Source organism: Mercenaria mercenaria, chromosome 5 (genome assembly GCF_021730395.1).
Source record: "Mercenaria mercenaria strain notata chromosome 5, MADL_Memer_1, whole genome shotgun sequence".
Taxonomy (NCBI): domain Eukaryota; kingdom Metazoa; phylum Mollusca; class Bivalvia; order Venerida; family Veneridae; genus Mercenaria; species Mercenaria mercenaria.
Genome location: NC_069365.1, coordinates 26,202,676 through 26,225,576, shown reverse-complemented (window position 1 = coordinate 26,225,576; position 22,901 = coordinate 26,202,676). Strand labels below are relative to the sequence as shown.

General features: G+C 34.3%; 1 protein-coding gene across 1 annotated transcript in view; it reads left to right on the top strand.

Moving 5' to 3' along the window:
- The window catches only part of LOC123558234 (uncharacterized), a 48,529-nt gene that overhangs the window by 6,754 nt on the left and 18,874 nt on the right, over positions 1–22,901 (top strand). The window contains exons 6-16 of the mRNA XM_053544494.1: positions 1,009–1,215; positions 3,485–3,619; positions 4,417–4,554; positions 7,245–7,379; positions 9,068–9,289; positions 10,293–10,493; positions 11,743–11,880; positions 12,173–12,304; positions 13,062–13,236; positions 16,383–16,471; positions 16,775–16,827. Coding sequence (XP_053400469.1) covers positions 1,009–1,215; positions 3,485–3,619; positions 4,417–4,554; positions 7,245–7,379; positions 9,068–9,289; positions 10,293–10,493; positions 11,743–11,880; positions 12,173–12,304; positions 13,062–13,236; positions 16,383–16,471; positions 16,775–16,827 — 1,625 coding nt within the window. The remainder of the gene's footprint in view (positions 1–1,008; positions 1,216–3,484; positions 3,620–4,416; positions 4,555–7,244; positions 7,380–9,067; positions 9,290–10,292; positions 10,494–11,742; positions 11,881–12,172; positions 12,305–13,061; positions 13,237–16,382; positions 16,472–16,774; positions 16,828–22,901) is intronic.

Here is a 22,901-nt window from a genome sequence, read left to right as displayed (position 1 = left end):
AATATCATTTTTTTCTGGGGTACCTCAAGTAAAGGGATTTAATGAGACAGAATTCTAATTTCAACATTGAAAAATTAAGGTCAAATCCTGCGTGTCTGTTTTGAATTTTGCTCACTTCATTCAAAAATACCCTTGGGGCAGAAGTAAAACCTACCTACATTTCTTCCATAATATGTAATCTAAAGAATGAAGGCAAAATAGAGAACTTTTACCACATATAACTCAATATTTTTAAAGATGTCTAACTCTATCCCTTCTGTTTCAGAGGTAAATTCACTTTGAACAGCAAGAAATCGCTTATCAAAAGAATTGTTTTTACACTTTTGTACAATGAGTCAATAACAAGTATTGAAAGAAGTAAAAAGTTACTAGAAAAAAAGAAAAATAAGGAAAAAAAATGTTGGTCCCAGTGGGGCTTGAACCTACGCCCCCCTGAAAATTGCAGTCAAAGTAGGTTTATGGTAGGAATTTAATACTCTTCAAAAAGGAGGTACTCTGTTATGGGCCTAAAACCTTAAGTGATTTAGGTAGATTGCGCATGTGAAATTAAAACAAAGACATTTTCGATTCACATGTCTTTTAATGGTATTCACCACTTTATACCCATTTAACCCGCGCACTGGGTAACGTAACGCGCCACGTTGTTTGTTTTGTAAAAAAGGTTAAATAAATCTCTGAGATTTCTAGATTTCTTTTATATTTTGATATAGAGGATTGTATAAATTCATGTACAATCTATATACTTATTTATGTATATGGAAGGAGTTTCTGGTTATAAAACGTATTTATAGTTTATATTCTTCCACGTTCAACTGTTGGTTCGTAGCAGTGAAAACTTTAAATATAACCCAAAAGCACTTCGCTCTTGAGATTAATCTTGTCTTTATCTGACCATATTATTGTTATATAAGCAGTGTATTCAAGAAGTGGTAGAGCAATGCCGGAAAAATAAAAGACAGCTATTGGATTGCTTTCAAGATGAATCAGTTTCTGCGTTCTCTGTTTCAGAAAATCGCCAGTTATATGGATTAAAGATCGTCACAAACGGTTCAGATAATCTTTGGTCTGACGACAATGCCTCTACAAACCTATTCCGAAATACCATTACTTTTAATCCAACGAATTTATCAAGTCAATTTGTGACGTTACGACGCCCTGGGCCGCCAGATGGTGAATGGTTTTTAGTTGTATGCGAGTTACAAATATTTGTCAGGGGTATGTTGGACCATTTCTTGCATTATCAACAGGGGGGGGGGGGGGATCCCAGTTAGGTGTCTGCGCAAAATGTTTTTTGATTTTCTCTATATTTTATTCTTTTATTGCATAGTTATTTTATCACGAAAGTTCCAGGTAAAAAGTTTGAACCATTTTTAAAAACGCGGCGGAGATTGTGTTCCTGGCTGGTTACATGTCAAATTACCCCACCCACTTTAAATGTGAATTTCTATAAAAGTAAGTCAAAACTGATAACAGTAACACTTTTGAATAAAACTTAATACATGTAGGTATATTGTCATAAAATATAGAGAAAATAAAAAACATTTTGCGCAGACACCTAACTGGGACCCCCCCCCCCCCCCACCACCCCTTTAATTGTAATTGTTTTAAGGTGATAGTTACTGTAATAGATTGATTGTCAGGTAAAACATTGAATCCTAGTTCCAGCTTTGTTATAAGAAGGTTTCTTATAGATTTTATACTCATAATTCAGACACCTTATACTATTTTTTCTTAAGAAAAGAATATGATCTTGGTTTAATGTAAAACTGGAAACTCTTATCGTCTGGAAAACTACTTTGTTCCGTTACCTTTGCGTACACTTACACATATAAGTATTTAATTAACACAAACAGTATACACTTTTCAGCTGTATATATTATAATGCATTCTAATACTATATAAGCATTTATATCCGTTACATTTGTTCTAATGTTAGGAGCTGCTGTAATAAAGCAGACTGCGTGAATTGAACCATGTTAGCCTGAATGATTGAATATCCAAGTATTTGAAGAATATACAAAGCATGAACTTATTCTTTATTTAACTGACAGCCAAATTGAACCATGCTAGAATGCAATGTTAGCACTGTAGTTGTTATTCCTTTTTTTACTTTTGTGCTCAGATATCGTACGGACACAATTATATCAGTGTGGGGATCGGTACTGTTTTGCTTCCTTTTCATCCATAAAGGTGGAAATGTTTCATAAAATCAAATAACATATTACCAACAAATAAATGCATAACGACAAGTTAAAGCATAGCAAAAGTTCCTTCTAGGGCACAACTATATAAATATATAATGATCATCTTGTAAAATTTTGGTTGCAATGTCTGTTTTATACTGCCAAGTAAGTATTTACGCTAGTTATTTAACATAAATTGTTAAATCCAACAACAAATTAAATCTGTTACCACTTTCAGTAGAGTAAATACGGCAATAAGACATTGACCCGGTCAATCTATTACGATTCCATGCGTGAATTTATTGACATAATTAGAGGGTCGCAATGGGGTTTGTTTCCATATATTAACCATGCATTTGAAGGTGACGATAATATTTAGTTGTTACATGTAAATTTGCTGATATATGTCTATCTGGTCGACTGAATGTACATATGTTATCTTCTTCAAAAATGGAGGAAATAAAAGAATCAATCAATCATCCCCGGGTTTAGTAATATGTATTCCACAGAACGCCTTTTAGTAAGAGAGTCGCCTGAATTAGGAAAGAATAGTTTAACGTCAGAGGTTATTTCTAAGGTCACGGATTTTAATTGGCCAGCTTGTAATGACAACAGCTTTCGATATCAGTAGCTCAGTCAAGCGTGACTTACTCAATTAAGATAATCCTTCTCAAGAGAAGGAACAATAAAATACAAATATAAATATTATAGCCTGACTGTAACAACGAAATACATATTTATAGAATATATTTTTACGTTTAATATCAAAATATAGATAGATGATCTTATTGCTTTCTGAACTCATAATACACATATATTGCAAACTTCCCGAGTACTTTCAATGTCGATTGTAAAATTACCATTTTGTACAAAAACAAGAAAAAATATCCAATAGGGAAAGCCACGTTCCAAAAAAACGCACCTTCCCTGAACCTTAACCCAGGACGCGGGCGTGCACAGGACCAATAGAAACACACACAAAGCAAACACACTAGGACAAAACGAATAAATAAAGGAACACAGTGGGGCACCGCCTTGGAGCGGTCGGTAACAAAATAACCAATAGGGAGCTTAAACCCGTTAACGGTGCACCTAACCACATAGGACAGTATAAATAAAAGTTATCCCGCCTGGTAAATCCCTGACACACGCAATGGCAACAGAAGGCATGTTATATAAAACACAAAAATGTGCTTGTAAATTTGTATAACAAGCAATCCTTAAGAAGATAGCTTAATGCGGTCGTTCCCGTTTGTATATCTACTGTGTAAGGTTTAACATTACGCAATCATTTTGTTTAGAATGCGACAGCGGCACATATGGGATCAGGTGTGAACACAAGTGTGGTTACTGCAAAAGGTTACCATGTGATGCCGAATCAGGGTTCGGTTCAGATGGAGAATGTCTGGCAGGATGGTCTGGGAAGACGTGTAAAAGTATGTATTAAAGTGTGGCGGCTGTAAAAGGTATCCCCGTACTTGGATTCAGTGTTGTTATATTCTCTGGTCCTTTGGGATCATGGAGTCCATTCAATTGATGTATAATAGAGTTCCGCTTAAGCCGGTGCTAGGGGGCGTGAGAGGCGTTGCATACTTCATTACCTCTCATGTCTGCTATTATTCTGCTTGGTTGCATTCTTTGCTTCCAAAGGATCTTTTTACAGATTTTACAAATGTACATTTAATATTGTGTGTTATGTTACATAATTTACCCTTGATTTATAGAACATGAGATTACCTGAAGTCATACACGTCATATAGATTACACGTTTCCAATAGATTGAAATATTAGGTGAATTTAGACTCATTGTTTTGTAATCTTTATTCGTCGGCACTGCTTTTATTGGATAAAATGATGAACTGAAATATGATCAATGTAATTATCATTATTTGCAACTTAAATGCAAATCCACAAAAATTTATTTCATCCGTTTTACTGCCAAAAATATCGAAGTAATAAAAACAGGGTCATCTCTTAGTCCTCCACCTCTAATTCATGTGGAAAAGTTGGCAGTTTCTTGCGGGAAACAGGTTTGTACTGGTAAAGAATCCAGTAATACAGGTTAGGTTAACAAAATTTCTTAGTTCTGAATAAATAGGCAATCTAATGATACCATAGGAGAATTTTTCTAAAAGGATCTTCCTTTCCGTTTGATACTTTAATTGATAATGATGTATATTTAATGGTACAGTCAGTTTTAATTTACTGGCGTATTTTACACGTATACTTACAGCATGTGCGGCTACAACCTTTGGGGAAGAATGTTCAAGTGTTTGCCATTGCAAAAATGATGCGGCTTGTAGCGACGTTGATGGTAGGTGTCCGGAAGGTGGATGTGCTCCAGGTTGGCAGGGATCAGCTTGTGATACAAGTATATATTTTTAAATATTTAATAGAACATCAGCTATTCTTTATATTGAAGTCAACAAGCTAACTGCAAAATTATTGTATACTCTTCAGATTGATTTCGACAGGACTGGTGCAAAATAAGGCGAAAAACCCTCGAGAAAATACAATCATCATTTATTTATGCCGTTTTATTAATAATATTATGCTTGTAATTATGTCTCAAAACTAGGCACTTCTTTTTGTAAATATAAAAGAACAGCTGTACAGATCATACTTTACTTCAAATCTGATAACAGCCAGAATTAAGTTACGTATATATTGATGATATTTCAATTACTTTACGAATTTAGTTTCACTAAGCTAAACAGAGCATCTACCTACTGACCAAATTCAACATATTGTAATACGAGATGTGTTCAAATTATATTTTAACAGTTTACAAACCATAATTAACACCTTGTTGATTTGAAATCTTTTACAATTATTAATCATTCTGAAATGCTTAAAGCAAAACGACAAAGTTGTGTTACTAGTTAGAAAGTTTTCTTCAAAGTTGTGTTGCTAGTTTATGGCTCACTTTTCTTCCAAAGTTTTGTTACTAGTATAGTGGTCATTTTTCTTCCAAAGTTGTGTTACAAATTAATTGGTCAGTATTTATCGGTCAGTTTTCTCCCAAAGTTGTGTTACTAGATAACTGAGAAAAAAAATCTTACAAAGTTGTGTTACTAGTTTATTGGTCAGTTTTCTTCCAAAGACGTGTTACTAGTTTATTGGTCAGTTTTCTTCCAAAATTGTGTTACTAGTTTGTCAGTTTTCTTCCATTTGCCCTTAAGATCAGTTCTAAGTCATTTAATGGAATCTAAACAAGCCTCTGCAGCTGTCTCTTAAGGAATCCCCATATACAATAGGCTAGTGGGTTTGTGTACCCATTTCGCGGTAGTTAAGAAAATTTACACGCTTAGTTTTAAGATTTTAGACAGTCTAATGTCTTTTTAGATGTACGGCAAAACGCGTTGAACGCAAAGTTATAGCGAAATTCATTAGAAACATTTTTGTCAACAACTTGACAAAGATAATTTAAAACTTTTCAATATAGAATTTAAAGTTTGCTTTAATCAATTTGTTGAAAATGCAACTCGCAGTGTGGCTAAAAACGAGACACTAGCCAAAGTTATAAATCTCTCACTGAACGATCTTCTGTTTGTCACGATCAGTGACTCCTTTTCGTATGTGGTACAACCTTCTGAGCCCATAGGTGATATCTCAATAGAGGATACTCTAATCAGTAGTAAAAATTTTGTTTTTAAAATACCATTGAACATTTTCAGATACAATCTTCAGGAACAAGGCCTTTGTTTGTTGATTTTTGATCAGATGAACCTTGCATTTATGCAGTAACTTTCCTTCCTAATATCTAACAGAATTAAAAAGGTTATAAGTTCCGAGAGAAACTCTTAACCTGGATTAACCTGGAGTACATTCAGTTTTACTTAAGTAGAATTCCGCTTAAGCCGGTTCTAATGGGCGTGAGGGGTGTTGTACATTTCATTAACTTTCATGAAAAGATTCAAGCTACCCGAGTATGATATTATTTACCATGGTTATATTCTGTGCTTCAAGATGGTCTTGTAATAGAGTTTATTTACTATCACAATTATAGTAATCTTAAAGTGCCATGTGGCGGCTGTATAAAGTCTCCCCATACTAGAACTGCAGTTATATTTTCTGGTCCTTTGGAATTATAGAATACAATAGACTTCCGCTTAAGTAGGTGCTATTGCGCGTGAGGGGTGCTGCGCATTTCACCATCTTTCATGAACAGACTCGTTTTGCTTGGTGGCATTATATGCTATAGACTTTGTTACATCTGATTTTATATCGTTAGATTGACTGAAGATCTTATAAGCGATATGCTAAATTACCTTAAGTGTTGCTGCAGTAGGTCAATTTTAAAACGTTCTCTTCCAGCAATACTATACTTATTGCACTTATATATCAGTTTTATGACAAATTTTGGTAATTAGCTGAAAGAAATTATTGCATTTTATGAATAGCCAAACTTCAAAATCCTATTTTCGTGTATATAACGTAAAACTTTCAAGTCAAAGTAAATGTATCTGTAAGATACTGTGATAAAGATAACAGTGCAATGCAAATAATTCGAGATTTTTATACATATTTCTCATAATTTTAGATTTAAATTATAAATTGAACATTACGTGCATCTCATTTTGTGTGTCATTTCTTATCACGTTTATAGAAAGTTTCGTTTTTGTATGATAAAGAAACTTGAAGCCTAGTAAAATTTTAATTACTAGTACTGAATATATATTTCAAAATATGTGTTTATAACCTAGGATAGTACCTAAAGCTTGGAAGCTTATAGATAAATGTTGCGGCGTTGTTTGTATAACAATAGATATATACTATCCGCCAAAACATGTGAAATTACAAACTCTCATAATTTTCCACGCAGGAAATATTCCAGGTAATAAATTATATGCATTTTCCACATTTATAGGTAATATCTAATGTTAAGATATTTTAGTGAAATATACGCATAGAATATGGTTGTTTTGGGATTTTAGTCAAAGTTTTCAGGAGACAGTATTTGTCTGTACAACAGTATGCTGATACAACCAAGTTATTTGATGACACAGTTTAATTCTAGTTGTTCAAACAAGTGTTATTACAGATATTTCATTTATTCAGAATGTGCAAATAACACGTTTGGTCCAGATTGTGCTCATCAGTGTCATTGTGCAAATAACTCACCATGTGACAGTTTTAATGGCCACTGCTCAGCAGGATGTGACATTGGGTGGACTGACACCGGCTGTAATGTAGGTAAGAAATGTTAGTGACAAAATAGCTCTTCAGCGAGTTCAACAGGGAACAGGTAAACAATGGACAAGTGCAATGTTCATGTTATAATAAATGAAGACATAACCATAAAATGCTATGGTAATGCCTAATTTGCCTCCATCCGTGTTGAACATGCAACTACAGTATATTAATTATAAAATTATACAGAAGGAAATATATTTTCATGTTAATGCAAACTAAAAACAGATTTTCGGTCGGATTTCAAAGTTAAAGATATCATAGTAAAATGTGTAGAAAGTCAACAATTAAAGGTAAAAAAGGGTGAAATAAACTTATATTGAATAATAAAAATTGTTTTGCAAATGACTGAATTGTTAGAGATAAAATAGTTAATTACAATTAATTACTTTTGGCAAAATAATTGTAATTAATTAATTACTTTTTTGAAAATGGCTTGTAATTTAATTTAATTTAATTAGCAATTTTCTTAATGTAATTGGAATTAATTAATTATTTTCGAAAATAATTAGCCACATCCCTGCCTAGCAGAGACTTAAGTGGAATTCTATTACAGTAAAAATGAATGTTCTCCATGATCCCAAAGGACCCAGGAAATATAACAACACACTGCCTAGCTACAAAACGTGCTATCATAGCTATATGGTATTGGTGGGAGGAATATGGTTCGCGTTCTGGCTAGGGCTTTGAAAAACATAGGTACTGTTTATAACATGTAAAATCCACCTCCACAAAGAAGTGTAAAAAGAAAAGTTGTTCCTAAAGAGACAACAGTGCCCATTTCGAGTGAACAAAAAAGATACATATTTACTCAAGATATGATCCATTTTGTTCTCATGACAATATTTTTACACAGACAGATTCGTAATTTTTCTGCTACAAGGCTGCCTGTACGCTGTATAAAGCACCTTTAAACGTGTTAATCATAAAAAGAGTGCTATATAAATCTGTAACAATAATAGATTTAAACAATCCAATACACTCTACATAAACAGTATTTTTCAAATGCTTTGTGAGGCCAAACGTAAGACCCAGCGTACCCGTTGGATTAAAATTGATTGAGGACAGACTAACAACCAATTTAAGTCCGTTAATTATGCTTGCACATTGATGACATAGTTTCTGTTAATCTAAATCTAATAACAATCTAGTACCATCTGCATTTATAACAACCTACAACTGACATTCGAAGATAGCATTTTATTTTATTAGAACAGTATAAATCAGAATGAGGAACGCAAATGATTTGGTTTGTTTAGGGTTTGGCGCGACTTTTCAACAGTATGAGCGAACATACCCAGCGTTTCTGAATTAGGCAAAATACTAACATTTTCTCTCTGTAAGTAACTGTCAACTTCTCCACAGGAATCAGAGGTTGTAGATACAGTCGTGTTCCATCAAATCGTGGAGAACATAAGCATCTCCCCAGATTAACTACAAAGTTCAATGGAATCCATATGAAGAGTCTTCGTAAGCGTAGAAAGCAACCAAGCACACAAATAGGAGACCAGCTTTGATCTTATATGTTCATGTGAAATGTATAACATACCTCACGGCCCAACTTCAAAACACAGGCATTATCAGAGCTCTTCAATAACTGAAGTCTTGCAAGTCGTAATTTACTTTAGATGAAGTAAGTCGTCGTTGATTTTAGTATCAAAACTGAAATGAGGTTATTATTTTTTTCACAGAGGAAAATATCATGCATCTTTTAAACATTTCCGTAAAGACGACCATGTCATCTATTGCTTCAAACAGGACATCCGATCTTGCTATTGATGGAAATATTGGACCGGACCCAGACCAATGTCAGTGTTGTAGTGAAACAGAAAACGCACAATTGTCTTGGTGGATAGTGGATTTTGGACAAACAATTCCTGTTAGAAGTGTAATCATTTACAGCAGAAATAACGGTGCGTACATTTTAAGCTTGTCTATAATCGTCTTTTGCTGTTACAATGTTTTAAGTGTCATTTGTAAATAAATCTTTCATTGTACTCTTCTGAAAGTATTCTTTCACACTACTGTCTCTAATTTCAATTTTGACACGTCACTCACCCCGATACCACAGACAATTGGTGTTAGGACTCCACCCACCACACTCTCAGTCGTCCCTGCGTAAGTTTAGCGAATATTATTTTAGCACTTGAAATGCGTTTAAAACACTCTGAAATTGTTACAAAATGCGTTTTATGATCGTCACCTATGCTCAATACATGTTAAAATGCAAAAAATTATTCGCTAAACTTAGGCAGGGATGGAGGAGATTGGGGTGGGTGGGGGTTACTGACCCCAAGTGTCTGTGCCTTAAATGTAGGGGTTGGGGCAATTGGAGGGGCGGTGTGTGGGTGGGGGGTGTTTGGGGGTGAAGTTGGTTGCGATGTCGATGTAACATCTTTTATCAAACGTACAAAACAGTTAGATACAACATATGAAATGGTATGGACAAAAGACACAGTAAATGTTGTCCTTATTTTTAATGCTTAATTTTCTTATATATAATGTCAGCCTTATTAGTAATGCTTAATTGTCTAATATATAAATAAGTAGAGAGAATTTATACGAACCATTCACCATCATAATATACCAGACCACTTGCGGCGGCAAAGCCCTTAGCAGTTCAAACGAGCTTGTATATGCCACAAGTCCACTAACCCAGAAAGAATATTTTCGATGCTTTATGCCAGTACTACACATTCTAACTGGTCCGACATTTGCATATATACCCAAATTTCTCTTATCTAAGTGTATCATGTCTCACAGATCAGCAGTGACATTTTAGTCTTTTTAATTGATTTGGACCAGAGAAGCTTAATATTCTGTCTATGATAGTTAGCTGGATCTCGCAGGTTTATAGAGATAGTGTGCATTAAGGGATGAGTTGACTTTCCATATACATATATATGTGCCTTTCAGAAAATTCGTTTCATCACCTGGATGGTTTTCAACTGAGTTTATCGAACAATATACTATACAACTCAACTTTATTTAGACTCAGCAATACCGTTATGTCCGGGAAAATGTACAGGATTTTACTTCCGAATGTTTTAACAAGACAAATAAAAATCCAACGACCTGGTGTTCTGGCATTTTGTGAAGTAAAAGTTTATAAAGGAGGTATGAACATATCATATTTAAAACTTTAAATCGTTGCTAATACTTGTAGCGTTTCACTTCCATAGTTGATTCCGTTTGCAATAAAACACGGTTGAACAATATATACAATTCATTAAACCATTAAAGCATTTCGAAAATATTCCAGAGTAAAAATCTAAAATTATATAAAGATATTTTGAACTAAATTGTGCAGTTTCTTTTTAGCATTATAGTAACTGTATAGCACATACTTTTGAATAATTATCTGACAGCGACAAACGAAATACAGGGTCAATGGGCCAGTTTATAGATAATTCAAAAGGAACAGTAAAAACAAGCCTGCAACATTTTTTTTGTCATGATGGTTTCCACATTTTTTATTTGAATGTATCCGTCTATGCAGGGTCGCTCAATATAAATGTGAGCGTTCATACAGATGATCGAAGTAATACTTTGTACAACAGCGATCTTTAAGTGTCGTGCCGCGGCCATTGAAAGAATGCTAGTATATTTTCTGGTCCTTTGGGATCATGGAGTCCACTCTATATTTCTGTATAACTGAATTCCGCTCAAGTTGGTTTTAGGTGGCGTGAGGGTAGCTGCGCGCTTCGTTATCGATAATGACACGAGTTCGTTGTTGTTGTGCTCGGCTATCTTATTTGAAATATTTTTAACATTTAAACAGTGGTATGCAGGAATCGAGGGTTGATCCAAAGTAACGTGACTACATCCATTGCGCTTTCATTCATTGTTATATTCTTATCAAAATTATATCAACGTGTACTTTAATTCATTTATGATTACATGGCTAAATATTATTTTCTAGGGTTGTTTTATATAAAAAACATAGAACTTCAAAGTCCCTCACTTTAAACATTTGGCCACAAACTAAAACAGCGATTCTTCAATATACAGAAATAAACAAACAAAGGCAATCACCAATTGACATCAAAATAACGCACCTAATATTATGAAATTATGTCTTACAGCACTCAGTCGTGAAAATTATAGTGACGTCCTCGAAATAATTCGCTATGAAGTTCTAAGGCTTGGCATGCATAGTAACGTCGATTTCGCAAGTGACGTGCGACGATCAAGTTAATTTTTCTGTTCTTGTATATTTTGTGGGGAAATTTCAGTATTTAAGTAGAAATGTTTGTGGTTCGACAAACATAATATATGACCTAACAATTCAGGCAACTAACCTATAAGTCAAAGCCTTGAAGGAGTCATTGGGGTTAAGTTTATTTATAAACCGTTTTGCTTTTAGTGTGTGAGGTAGGAGCATTCGGGTATGAATGTTCAAAGAAATGTCACTGTGCAGACAACCAACCATGTGCTCAAGTTACAGGCCTTTGCCAGAATAATGCCTGCAAAACAGGATGGAGGGGATCAGCATGCGACGAAAGTATGGAGGATTGTCACCTATTTTATAAACTAAAAGAACAGTTTTGGTACATCAAGCAAAACATACATCATTTGCATAACATAAGGCAAATATTCGTATTTTGATGTGACATATTATATCGATTAAAATAGCTCTACTAGTAGACGGAAAACAGGTATATTCGAAAGTGCATATTGAATCGTCTTTACTTTTGTTAGATTTCGATACTGCAAATGTAGACAAATAATATGTTCATGAACTCGGTAATATATATAAATACGTACTTAATAGCATTATGATTTGTTTTGTATAGAATGCCTTCCTGACACATTTGGCGATGAATGCAGAGAGAAATGTTACTGCGAGGTGGGAACATGTACAAGTAATTATGGCATATGTACTGGAAAATGTCGACGTGGATATTATGGCCCTCACTGTAATCTAGGTGGGGATGTTCTTTATAAATCTGAATTATACGATGGAACATCGACAGAGATTTTAAATTTAAATGTTCACCTGATAATTTTGTTTATTAACCATTATATCAAATTCTTACAGTACCCTTTTCATGATAAACACATTCAGAAGTGAATTACATACGTCCGTCCGTCTGTACGCACGAACCTACATACCTTCATAGTAACACAACAATACAAATACCCAGAGGAAATGTAACATATAGGATGTTTTTGTAACCGAGCATAGTCTTTGTAAATAGAAAGTTCAGTTCTTTGTGAAAAGAAACAGTGCTGGTCTCTGAGTAGAGGTTGCTTACACAGTAGAAATGGTTGTTGCAAGGTGAAATGTATAAACACTTGCGGTATAATGTTAACTATTTTCACAAAAATCTAAAACCCGGTTTTAAAGCACATACTAATTTTTGACACTACACGTCTTAAATGCTTACGTGTAGAACTAGAACGGGCTTTACACACTCAATGTTGATGATGACGCTTAGTTCGTCGTATCATAGGTTAAACATTGCACAAAATGTTAATAATTTACAGCACAACATTTCAAAATTTCAAGATATACATTGTATGCTCATATGTTTAGCAGTGATTGAAATGTAAACAGCCTGAAGATATGTATAATATGGAGAGCGCTAGCAGTTGGAAATTAAATGTACAAATGAGCTTACAAGTATACTGCTACTAATTCCTGATGATTGAACTTTTATATATTTTATACATGTACATTAGAAAACGCAGTTGATTTAGCAGTTGGGTTTGAAATACAAAATCAAACAGATGATCACTTCAATTGCAAGAAAGACTACAACATTGCGGTCGTTGTTGTTGGCGCTGTTGGTGGTTCTGCAGCAGTTATTTTTGTAGCGGTTGGTGTCATCATATTCAGGTTCCGAAAGAGAAAGAGGTAAAGCAGAGAAACTGAGAACATGCGATTAACCCAGATCATAAAAAATATATGTTTGAAAATAATATAGTTTTTATATGAAGTGGGTGGCGTAGGAATTGTCCATATGACATGTTACATACCTAAATTAATTACCATTAAATTGGAAATATTGAAATATCTGCTAAATTAGTTTTCACAGGTGAAAATATATGAACAATGGAGATAAGCATTTAACAGATGATAACAATACCTGTTTAGTTCACCAGAAATTTTAGAATCGTTAAATGTATGTCTGTCGTCCGTCCGTCGTCCACAATTCCTTTAAAGAACATTTCCTCACAAGCCAGGGGGATGGGGCTAGTTTTCTCTATATAAGTATATCGATCCCGCTTGCCCTATTTTAAACAACACAGGACTGATTTTCTTTCAAACACCTTAAAGTCTAGGTCGTCCATGCTGAATAATGTTAGTCACGGTTACCAAACGGAAAGATTTACAAATATTCTCCTTAGAAGCCGCTTACCTGATTTCAAAATAATTTCCCAGCAGTGTTCCGTAAGTGACACTGCCAAATTCGATTAGGAAATGTTATTTGTTTATAAAACGTGGCTGAGGGTGGGCCTAGTTTTCTCCATATTACTATATGGAAATTTAAAGAATCTTCTTTTCGGTCACCACTGGCTTAATTTTAAAATTGTTTCAGATAGATGTTCCTTGGTTGACTCTGTATAAATCTCTTTCAACCATAAACAAACCCTCTTGAAAATGGGATTCTGTATGTGACTATATGGTAAAAATTGAAAGATAAATTCATACAAATGTTTCTAGGGTGACCTTTTCCCACATTCCTTCAAGCCATTTTGATTTGTTAGAAAAATATGGCCACCAGAGGGTGGCGCTAATTTTTCTCTGTATCGCTATATGAAATTTGTCTTTTATGAAATCGCTACCCCAATTTCAAAATATTTTAACTGACACGTCCCTTGTGTGCCCTCTACCAAATTCCTGCAAGCCATGTTGAGTTATGGCTATTATTTTCTGTAACTTTACAATGATCAAATGGTGGTTTAAATGTTCAGGAGAAATTTGGTAATAGAATTCGCATTACTGGTTCTATTTCTAAAAGTATATAACACACTTAACAGTATATTTTTGCAGTGAATAACTGTATTTATGAAATAGTGCTTGAACACGTTATTTTTCTATGTAAGATGGCTAATGTTGAACATGTCTTCTTCTTAATAATTCTTCAAAACACGTTCGTTTTACGTAAAACTCAAGGTTCGGGGACTATAGAATTGCGCTTTCCTCGTCCGTTTATCAAGAGATTTTAATATTACTTGGCAAAATTGTTCTCTATAATGAGACAATGTGTCATGTGCAATATCCAGAACCTCAGTTTTAAGGTCAATGTCGCACTGGAGGTCAAATGTCAACAGTGCATTTTTCCTGTCCGGTCTGTAACTCAACAATCCATGAAGGGATTTCAGTATGTACTCCATAATTAGACAATGTGTCATGCAGAAAGTTCCGAACTCGTCAAGGAATTACCGTATTACTTGGCATAAATGTACGCCATAATAAGCCGACGACATCGTGTCTTGCGCAACACCCAGAACCATAGCTCAAAGGTCAAGTTCATACTTGGGAGATCAAAGGTCAATAGGTTTTTTTACTTGTCCTGTCCATAACTTTGTCATGCATGAAAGGATTTTAATATTTGTTGGCACAAATATTCCACTAGATAAGACGACGTGTCATGCTCAAAACCTTGACCCTCAGCTCAAAGGTAGTGGTCACACATTGAGGTCAAAGGCCAACAGTTCTTTGTCCCGGTCCGATCAGTAAGTCTGCCATTCATTAAGGGATTTTAATATTACTTGACACAAATGTTCCCAATAATGTGACAATGTAACATGCACAATGCCACGATCCCTAGCTCAAAGGTGTATTTCCCTTTTCTTTCATGAAATGAAAAAATATAGTATTTAACTGTTTTCATTTCTTTTAACATAATTCTACTACAAAACAGATAATAACGAGTCAGTTCATGCGCTCATGTTGAAGTCATTTGATTTGGTAAAGTCACAAGAAATATTACAGGGGAAATGACTTATTCCATTTATCATTTCCAGGTGAAAATTATTTAAAAGTAATTGTACTGAAGGATAAAGCTGGAAATATCATGTATATAAGTACTAAATGATACAGCTGGAGCTTTTTTTATTAACAATATTTCTCCACGACAATTTTGTTTTGTGATAATACGGCCCTGCCGTTAGTCTGACTACGACTTGCCAATCTGTTGATTTGTGGTATTATTAATCCACATTTATGTAGCACTCTTTTCATGCACATGTATACGCTCAAAAGTACTTTGCACAATACATTGCAAATGATACAAACAATTGCAAATTCAACGCAAACAACAAAAGTGCATTTTACATTAACATGGAAATATGAATGTAAAGCATACAGATAGAACAATACAAGACAACCACATATATGTATAGTTAAAAAAATTTAAGTATCCCTAGGATAAAATACTGTTCTATGCTGTGACATAAAAAGAAAACAACATATTTCTCAGTTTGCGAAATGTTGCACTAAAATGGGTTTTTTTGGCAGGCTTCCCTAATCTTGACAGGAAGGGAGTTTAAAAGCTTGGGAGCAGTGAACAAAAAGCTCCAATTGCCATACATCAATTGTTAATTTGTTTTCTTAATTTCTACTTATAATTTGGGGATAGAGCTCGTGAGCGCTATATTTACAGTATTTAAAATTCAGTACACCTATGATCCTATCGTTCCATTGTTGTTTAAATTTAAAAGTAGCAAAAGCTAATAAATCAAATGACTTTATATTATCCGTAGTCATAACTTTGAGAGTAACAATGCGTGTATTTTGCATCCTAAAGATTACAAAATCGTTTTAATTCAAGCGACGAAGTGTAATTTTTCATTGAGCTTGTCTTTCAGGAGTAGATTTATTATCGGACAAAAGAGCAAAACACATATCATTCATATTTGTGTTGTACACAAATTATAATTACCAGTTAGTGGGTATTCATAACTGTCTAATTTCGTAAGTGAATAGTTTTTATATATTAGTGTCTCATATTAGCATGAACGTCTTTCTTGTTTTTATTTATTTTGATATTACAGTAGAACGAGCAAAAATGAAAACGCCACTGCAAGCTTCTATGTTACACCGACCCATTCGCCAAACTATGACACTTTAGACATACAGAATGGTATGTACTTGTGTTTTATGCTTTAAAATCTGAGTATAGATGTATAGAGATTTGTAAGTTGCTGTCTTGTTTAGAAGGAATTATAGAAAAATTATACAAAGATATTTTATTTGTAAAATATATGGTATCCTTTATTAAGAGTGCGTGTCAGTGTAGTGGATAAAATTTATGAATTCATCCTTTTTTAAAATGTCATTAACAAATTTATACAGAATAAATTTTAATCAATTAGATCTATGAATTATGTATTCGGAAACGGGTTTTGAATACCTTAATTTGTGAAATATGTTATTTTTTTCATAGATAATCAAGGATCAAGTAACAATGAATATGAAAATGAAGAAGTCGCCAGCGTTTGACAACGTTAAATCTTCTGTAGATCAAGAAGCATATTCATCTACTTATTTATAAACAACGACTATATACTGTGAAAATATTAAATACTACAAACGAAATAATTGTATAGAACTGGACTTTCTACTTTAGTACCAATGGCATCAACTAATCTTTTTTTCTTTTCTTTCTTAAAAGAGATACATGTACATATATACCTTATCTAAATTTTCATTTACAAAATCTGCGATTCTTCGTGCTTTTTAAAGCCGTTATAAGGTCCGGAAGAAGATTTAAGATTTATATTCCTCTAAACACGTCAATGTCGTCAAATACATATCTCGATAGTTATAATGATCAAGTGTAATGAATTGAATCATTTAAATTGCGGATATTACAATGTTAAATTGTTCAACAGAAATGACCTTTCCCACAATGGTCATTCACCAGTAAGTAAGCAGTTTCTATTAAGAAAACAGAGATGTGTGATGTTCTTCATCTGTTTTATTATAACTGCTAATCCTGTAATCACCATGTGGTCTACCTATTGTTTACTATAAGGAATGTCCAATAAATATGTGTTCAACCTTTGGCGAAAGATCATGAAAATGTAAATAAACGCTGTTAAATTTACTGGTCGGCAAAAAAAGAGAGATGAAAACTGTTGCTGCTTCAGTAAAAATAGTTTGGACTAGTTTGAGTATAAATAAGTGGAAATTGACAATGGTTTTATGGTCTAAACTGACGTCTGTATTTCATAAAACTAGTACCTGATGTTTTAAAACAACATTTACACACGACAATCGGGACTTTAGTAGAATGAATTGTTGCATAATACATAATATATTTTCAAAGTGAGTGTCTGTCTTGAATTGTATGAATGAGTCAGTCATTTTATTATATAATGCTTGTAAATGGTGATGGCATGTCAGCTGCTTATCTGTTTTAATAATTATATATAAATTGCATTTTTGATTGTACATGTAGATAGACCTATGTCTTTTTTTTTTAAATTTCAGAAAGCAACATTTGAAATTAGATGTAAATAATTGTTTGTATATTTCTTAATGAGTTCATTAAATAAAGATATCATTCTTATCATTATTGTTATCATTCCTTTGAAACGTCTAACGATATCAGTTGCTCGTTACTTAAATACTAAAAGTAACAGAAAAACACACCGGCGACTATAAACAATACCAAATGTATTCGAAAAGTAACAATTCAAATACCTTGAAAATATTAACAAGCCGTTATTTCCAATTCTAATACACAAGAGTAATCAAAATCCTGCCCTGATCTAATTTAAATCCAATAAGTATAAATTTTTTTCAGTACAAACGGAATTGAGTATATCCGAAGAATATAATTCTCTCTTAAAACTATTTCTAATCCACAAAGGTGGATAAATGTACATCCAGTATATATGAAATGACCAAACTGGTAATATTATTGCTAGTAGGAAATACAGGAAAGTTTTTCAATAAGACCTTACTTTAAGTTCTGCCCTAATCATCCCGTAAAGTTTGACGACTGTATGTTCAAGTGTCCTTTAGTTGTTAAACGGAAGCAATTTAAAGTCGAAAGGTCAGTGTTACTTTGAACCTTGACCTATTGATCCCTAAAACGTTATATGTCATTTACTGATCACAGGTTATTATTTTGTGAAGTCTGATGACTGTAGGCTAAACGTGCTTAAGTAATTGAGTGGAAACCACATTTTCAGTCTCAGGCAATAATCCTACGAAATTAACTGCAGAAGAATGCATCTTTTTGTTTTTGAGCGGAAACCATTTCCTGTCTCAAGGTCACTGAGACTTTGAACTTTTAACACATTACCTCCCAAAATAATAGAGGTCATCAGCTTACAACAGGCAAATCATCATATCAAGTGTGCCTCCTGTAGACAAAAATGTTCTTTAATTGATGAGCGGACACTGTTTTCAGTTTCAGTGTCACTTTGACCTTGATCTTTGACCTACTGATCCCAAAACAATAGAGTCACCTATGTCCTAACCACCACAGACAATCATGCTCTGATGTTTGACTATTTTGAGTGCAAGTATTCTGTAATACTGATCGAGAACGTAATGGTCTACCAACAAACGGATCATTCGACAGATTAGCAAAACAATATACCCCCTCTTCTTGGGGTGATACGAAATCGTAGGAGGTGTTGTTTAATCAAATTGAAAATACTTTTAGAACAGGACCTTTTCATATTTTTCAACAAAGCTGTTTGTAATCATTATACCTGTTTGAAATGTACGTATTTATAACAGTTTTACTAGAGAAAATGTTAGAGACACAATAATTAAAAACAGTAAGAACAACTTAAAATCTTTAATTATAATGTTCTATTAATAAAGTTGGGTTGTAAAGATGTTAGAGTATCGGAAACTTCAATTTTGATTGGAAGAGCATTCCATATTCCAAGAGTGATGGACGCAAAGATTCGGTTACATTACTTTGTGATCTTAGGTTCCTAAGTGGCTTGTAAGCCTATGTTATGTTCTCGAGCCAAAATGTTCTTCAGTATCTCACTGATAGCAATTGGATCTCGTTCAATACAGGTGTAACACAAGTCAAATGGTTTATCGCGGCCAGAAATTTGTACAAACCGGACAGAAGTTGCGAAATTGTCATTTGTGCAGGAATGAAGCGTTTACCATAATGTCCAGTACTGGACAGGTATAGTGACCATGCACGGACACAGCCAATTTTCTCAGAGGGGGTCCGATCCCCTGCCCCCACCCCTCACCCGCCCTGGAAATTTTGCAATTTGGCACTTCATTTTTTGCATTCTGGGATAGTTTTATGGACTAACCTGTTAAATTTGCGAAAATGATAAAATCAAGCTTTCTTGAAGGTAAAATTCTTAGTTTCTTTTAGATAAATAATATGAATTATGTCGGGGTCGTATGTAGCAGCAGCCGCATATACTTTACATGCAGTCCTAATGTTGCTTTTTTCGAAAAACATTTTCTTTCCTTCTTGTCTTCTTTCCTTTTTTAAAGATTTTCCAGAGGGGGTCCGGACCCCCGGTCCCCACCCCACATCTGGATCCGCGCATGGTGACATATCATGCTTTCTGTTTATGCAGGTAAACTTGTGTTTGGTTAAATTTCAACAGAGCACAATTGTCTGAACAGTGTACAAACTCATTACTGTTTTTTTCAGGCAAGGGTGGAAAAAAAGTGGTAGACAATGAAAGCAGTAACATTTTTATTAAAAAAAAATAAACAATGAGACAAACATTTCCAACATCTTTGGACGGTTAAAAAATCCCATGTTAAACATACGATAAAGCCCGAAACGCGTGAAAATGTTCCGAATGTAAATCGGGTGAAGTAAGCGCTCTATGTAGATTATGCGTCTAGATTGATTAAACTGGGCGAGTCTACTTACTTATTACTTGAGGATGAAAAAAAAACGTGTTTTTTAAATGTTGCTCTTAAACAAGGGTGGCGGTTGAACTACTAAAAGTACAACAACAGTTGATTCACAACAAATCGTACGGTATGTTTTATAATCAGTAGAAGCTAGTCGTATTTACGCTTATGAGACCTGTTTCACCCATAAGTAAAGAATTGACAGGTCCATCATGAAATATTTTCCCCATCGTGCAAATACTTGTCCTATTCATCGGCCGCGATCAATGACTATGATAGGACGTCCTAATTATAAACAAGCTGCCAATTTCTGGACATGATGAGATGTGTCCAATATGTTGTTGGTATTACTACTCAGCAACGCATTACAATAGATTTATCGTGGGGTAACCAGTCAACTCACAAAAGACTTGGTTCATCACACAAAAGGATTTTGTCAAGTTAGTCTCAATAGGATCCCACAAACTCACAGTTATTATACAAACTTTGTTCTTCACGGTGCCTATCCATATCGGCGGACTCTTTGCGAAATCTGCTATATCGGAAGTTTCTTTGCGTCGGTACCGGACATTCTTTGTTTATAAACAATGTCCCGGTCGGATTTACACACCAAAAAGCGGGCTGACATCCATGACAACAGGTATGCTGCTCAAAAATAAGTAGAGCACGGAGCATTAGAATGTCTTTACTATGTATTGTAGTGTTTACTTTTTAATTTTCAGCGATTTTGCCCGCAAACTCGATGAAACTAGTTGATGGTGTACCGACATGGAACACAAACCCGACCTTTTCAACGGTCTTTAACGAGAGTTTGCTTTGATATCATACATATCAAGCGCACTACTTGTATTCATTTTTCAATATTCTTCCAAAAAATACTTACAAATAGGCCGAAATGTAAATAGAATTATTCAAAGCCCCTTACTTTCGGTTTTGTCGGGGCACCGGCGGCCTCTCTGCTAACCAGTTTTTGATGCACAGGCAGGCTCTCTGCATTACGCACAGGCAGGCTCTACGCTAATGACTATTTGGACACTGTTGATTCATCATACTATGACAAGGAAGACTGCTGTCACTACATTCACTAAATAAAATGTAAATTTAAACATAGTACATGTAACATGTACATGGAACTTCCCAAGTAGGCTAGCCTGGCTCCCTGGCTGCATGGTTATTTATCTTTTTCATATAAATACTGCAAGCAAAATAAGAAAGTGTTAAGAAAGTGTAAAGCACATTTCATCCGATGGTTGAACCTATGTTCGGAACCATGGGCAACAGAAAAGGTCAATGTAGAAACAACCTGCTGGAGCGACTTCCCTCTTAATGAATAAATTTATATATGTGTAAATAAAAACAAACATAGGGACGGGAGCCAATCTACAAGTAGGCCTACATAGTTTATTCCTCGCACAACTAACTTGCCCTGTAAAAACTGTTGATTTTCGTAGTCTTTTTTAAGACAAGAGGTACAAATAATTATATGAAACTTTTTTAAAGAACAGATAGTACGTAGATTAAGTTAAAGAAAACCTGTTCAAAATGGTCACATTACAACTTGGTCAAAATAGATGCCTAAGCACAAAGAGTGTTTTAAAGGCACGTTAAAATAAGTTAGTACACGTTTTTTCTCTTTAGCAGAGTCAGAGGGGAAAAAAATGTTGTTTTTTCTTTGCAGTCCATGTTGTACAAATTTTACATTATTTTCGATGAAAGGGTTTATCGTAACTTTGGTATATCTACTATCCGTTCTATCCGTTTTGTTGTTGTTTTTTTAGGCTAAGACATCTTCTGAAATGTTTTTTCTTAAAATGCTGATAGCGATTTTGAACAATAATATGACTTAAAGCTTTACATGGTTGAAACTCTTAGTGGAGTTGTAGATCCTATGTTCATCATTCTATATAGTTGTAGTTTAAGCACAGACGTAAACAGATAAGCGTCTACTAGAGTTTTTAATGAATCACCTGGCTGTTCATTCAAAGCTTGAAAATAGATAGATATTCGTAAAATATACATTGTACCTATTTTAAAACATATTGTGATATTACCGCACCCAATGTTTTGACAAAATATCAGTTGTGAATTCATTCAATCATTTATGTACTAATTGACTTACGCACTTACTCACTTACCCGACCACCCACCCGGCCACCCATTCATTCATTCAAAGCGTTCGTTTTTGAGCTTTCCTTAGCAGGATGTTCATGTTGTATTTCTTGTGACCGATGGATGTCCGTCGTCCGTCCGTTCGTCCGTGCGTCAACGATTTCTAAAAATATCTTCTAGAAAACAAGTGAGTAGATTTACGCCAAACTTCACAGAAATGATCTGTAAGTGGCCCCTTTCAAAAATTATTCAAAGAATAGAATTCCGCAGATAACTATGGTCGCCATGTCAACCGAATGAAAAATCTTTAAATATTTTCTTGTCCAAAACCACAAGGCCTTGAGAATGTACAAATTATCCCCCTGGAGTCGAAAATGGCTCCACCCAAAACTCTTGGTGTTATATGCTTATGTAAGGAACAACTTTGAAAATCTACTAAAATTTGATATGTAGCATCATCTATCATCTAGTTGTCATTTACAAAGATTGTACAAATAATGTCCATGTTTTTAAAGCTGGTCTCCGGGAGTCACATGGTCTGTTTTGACTTGAATGTGGTGGAATCTCCAGAGCCTGCATTTTTCAACAGGAATTTG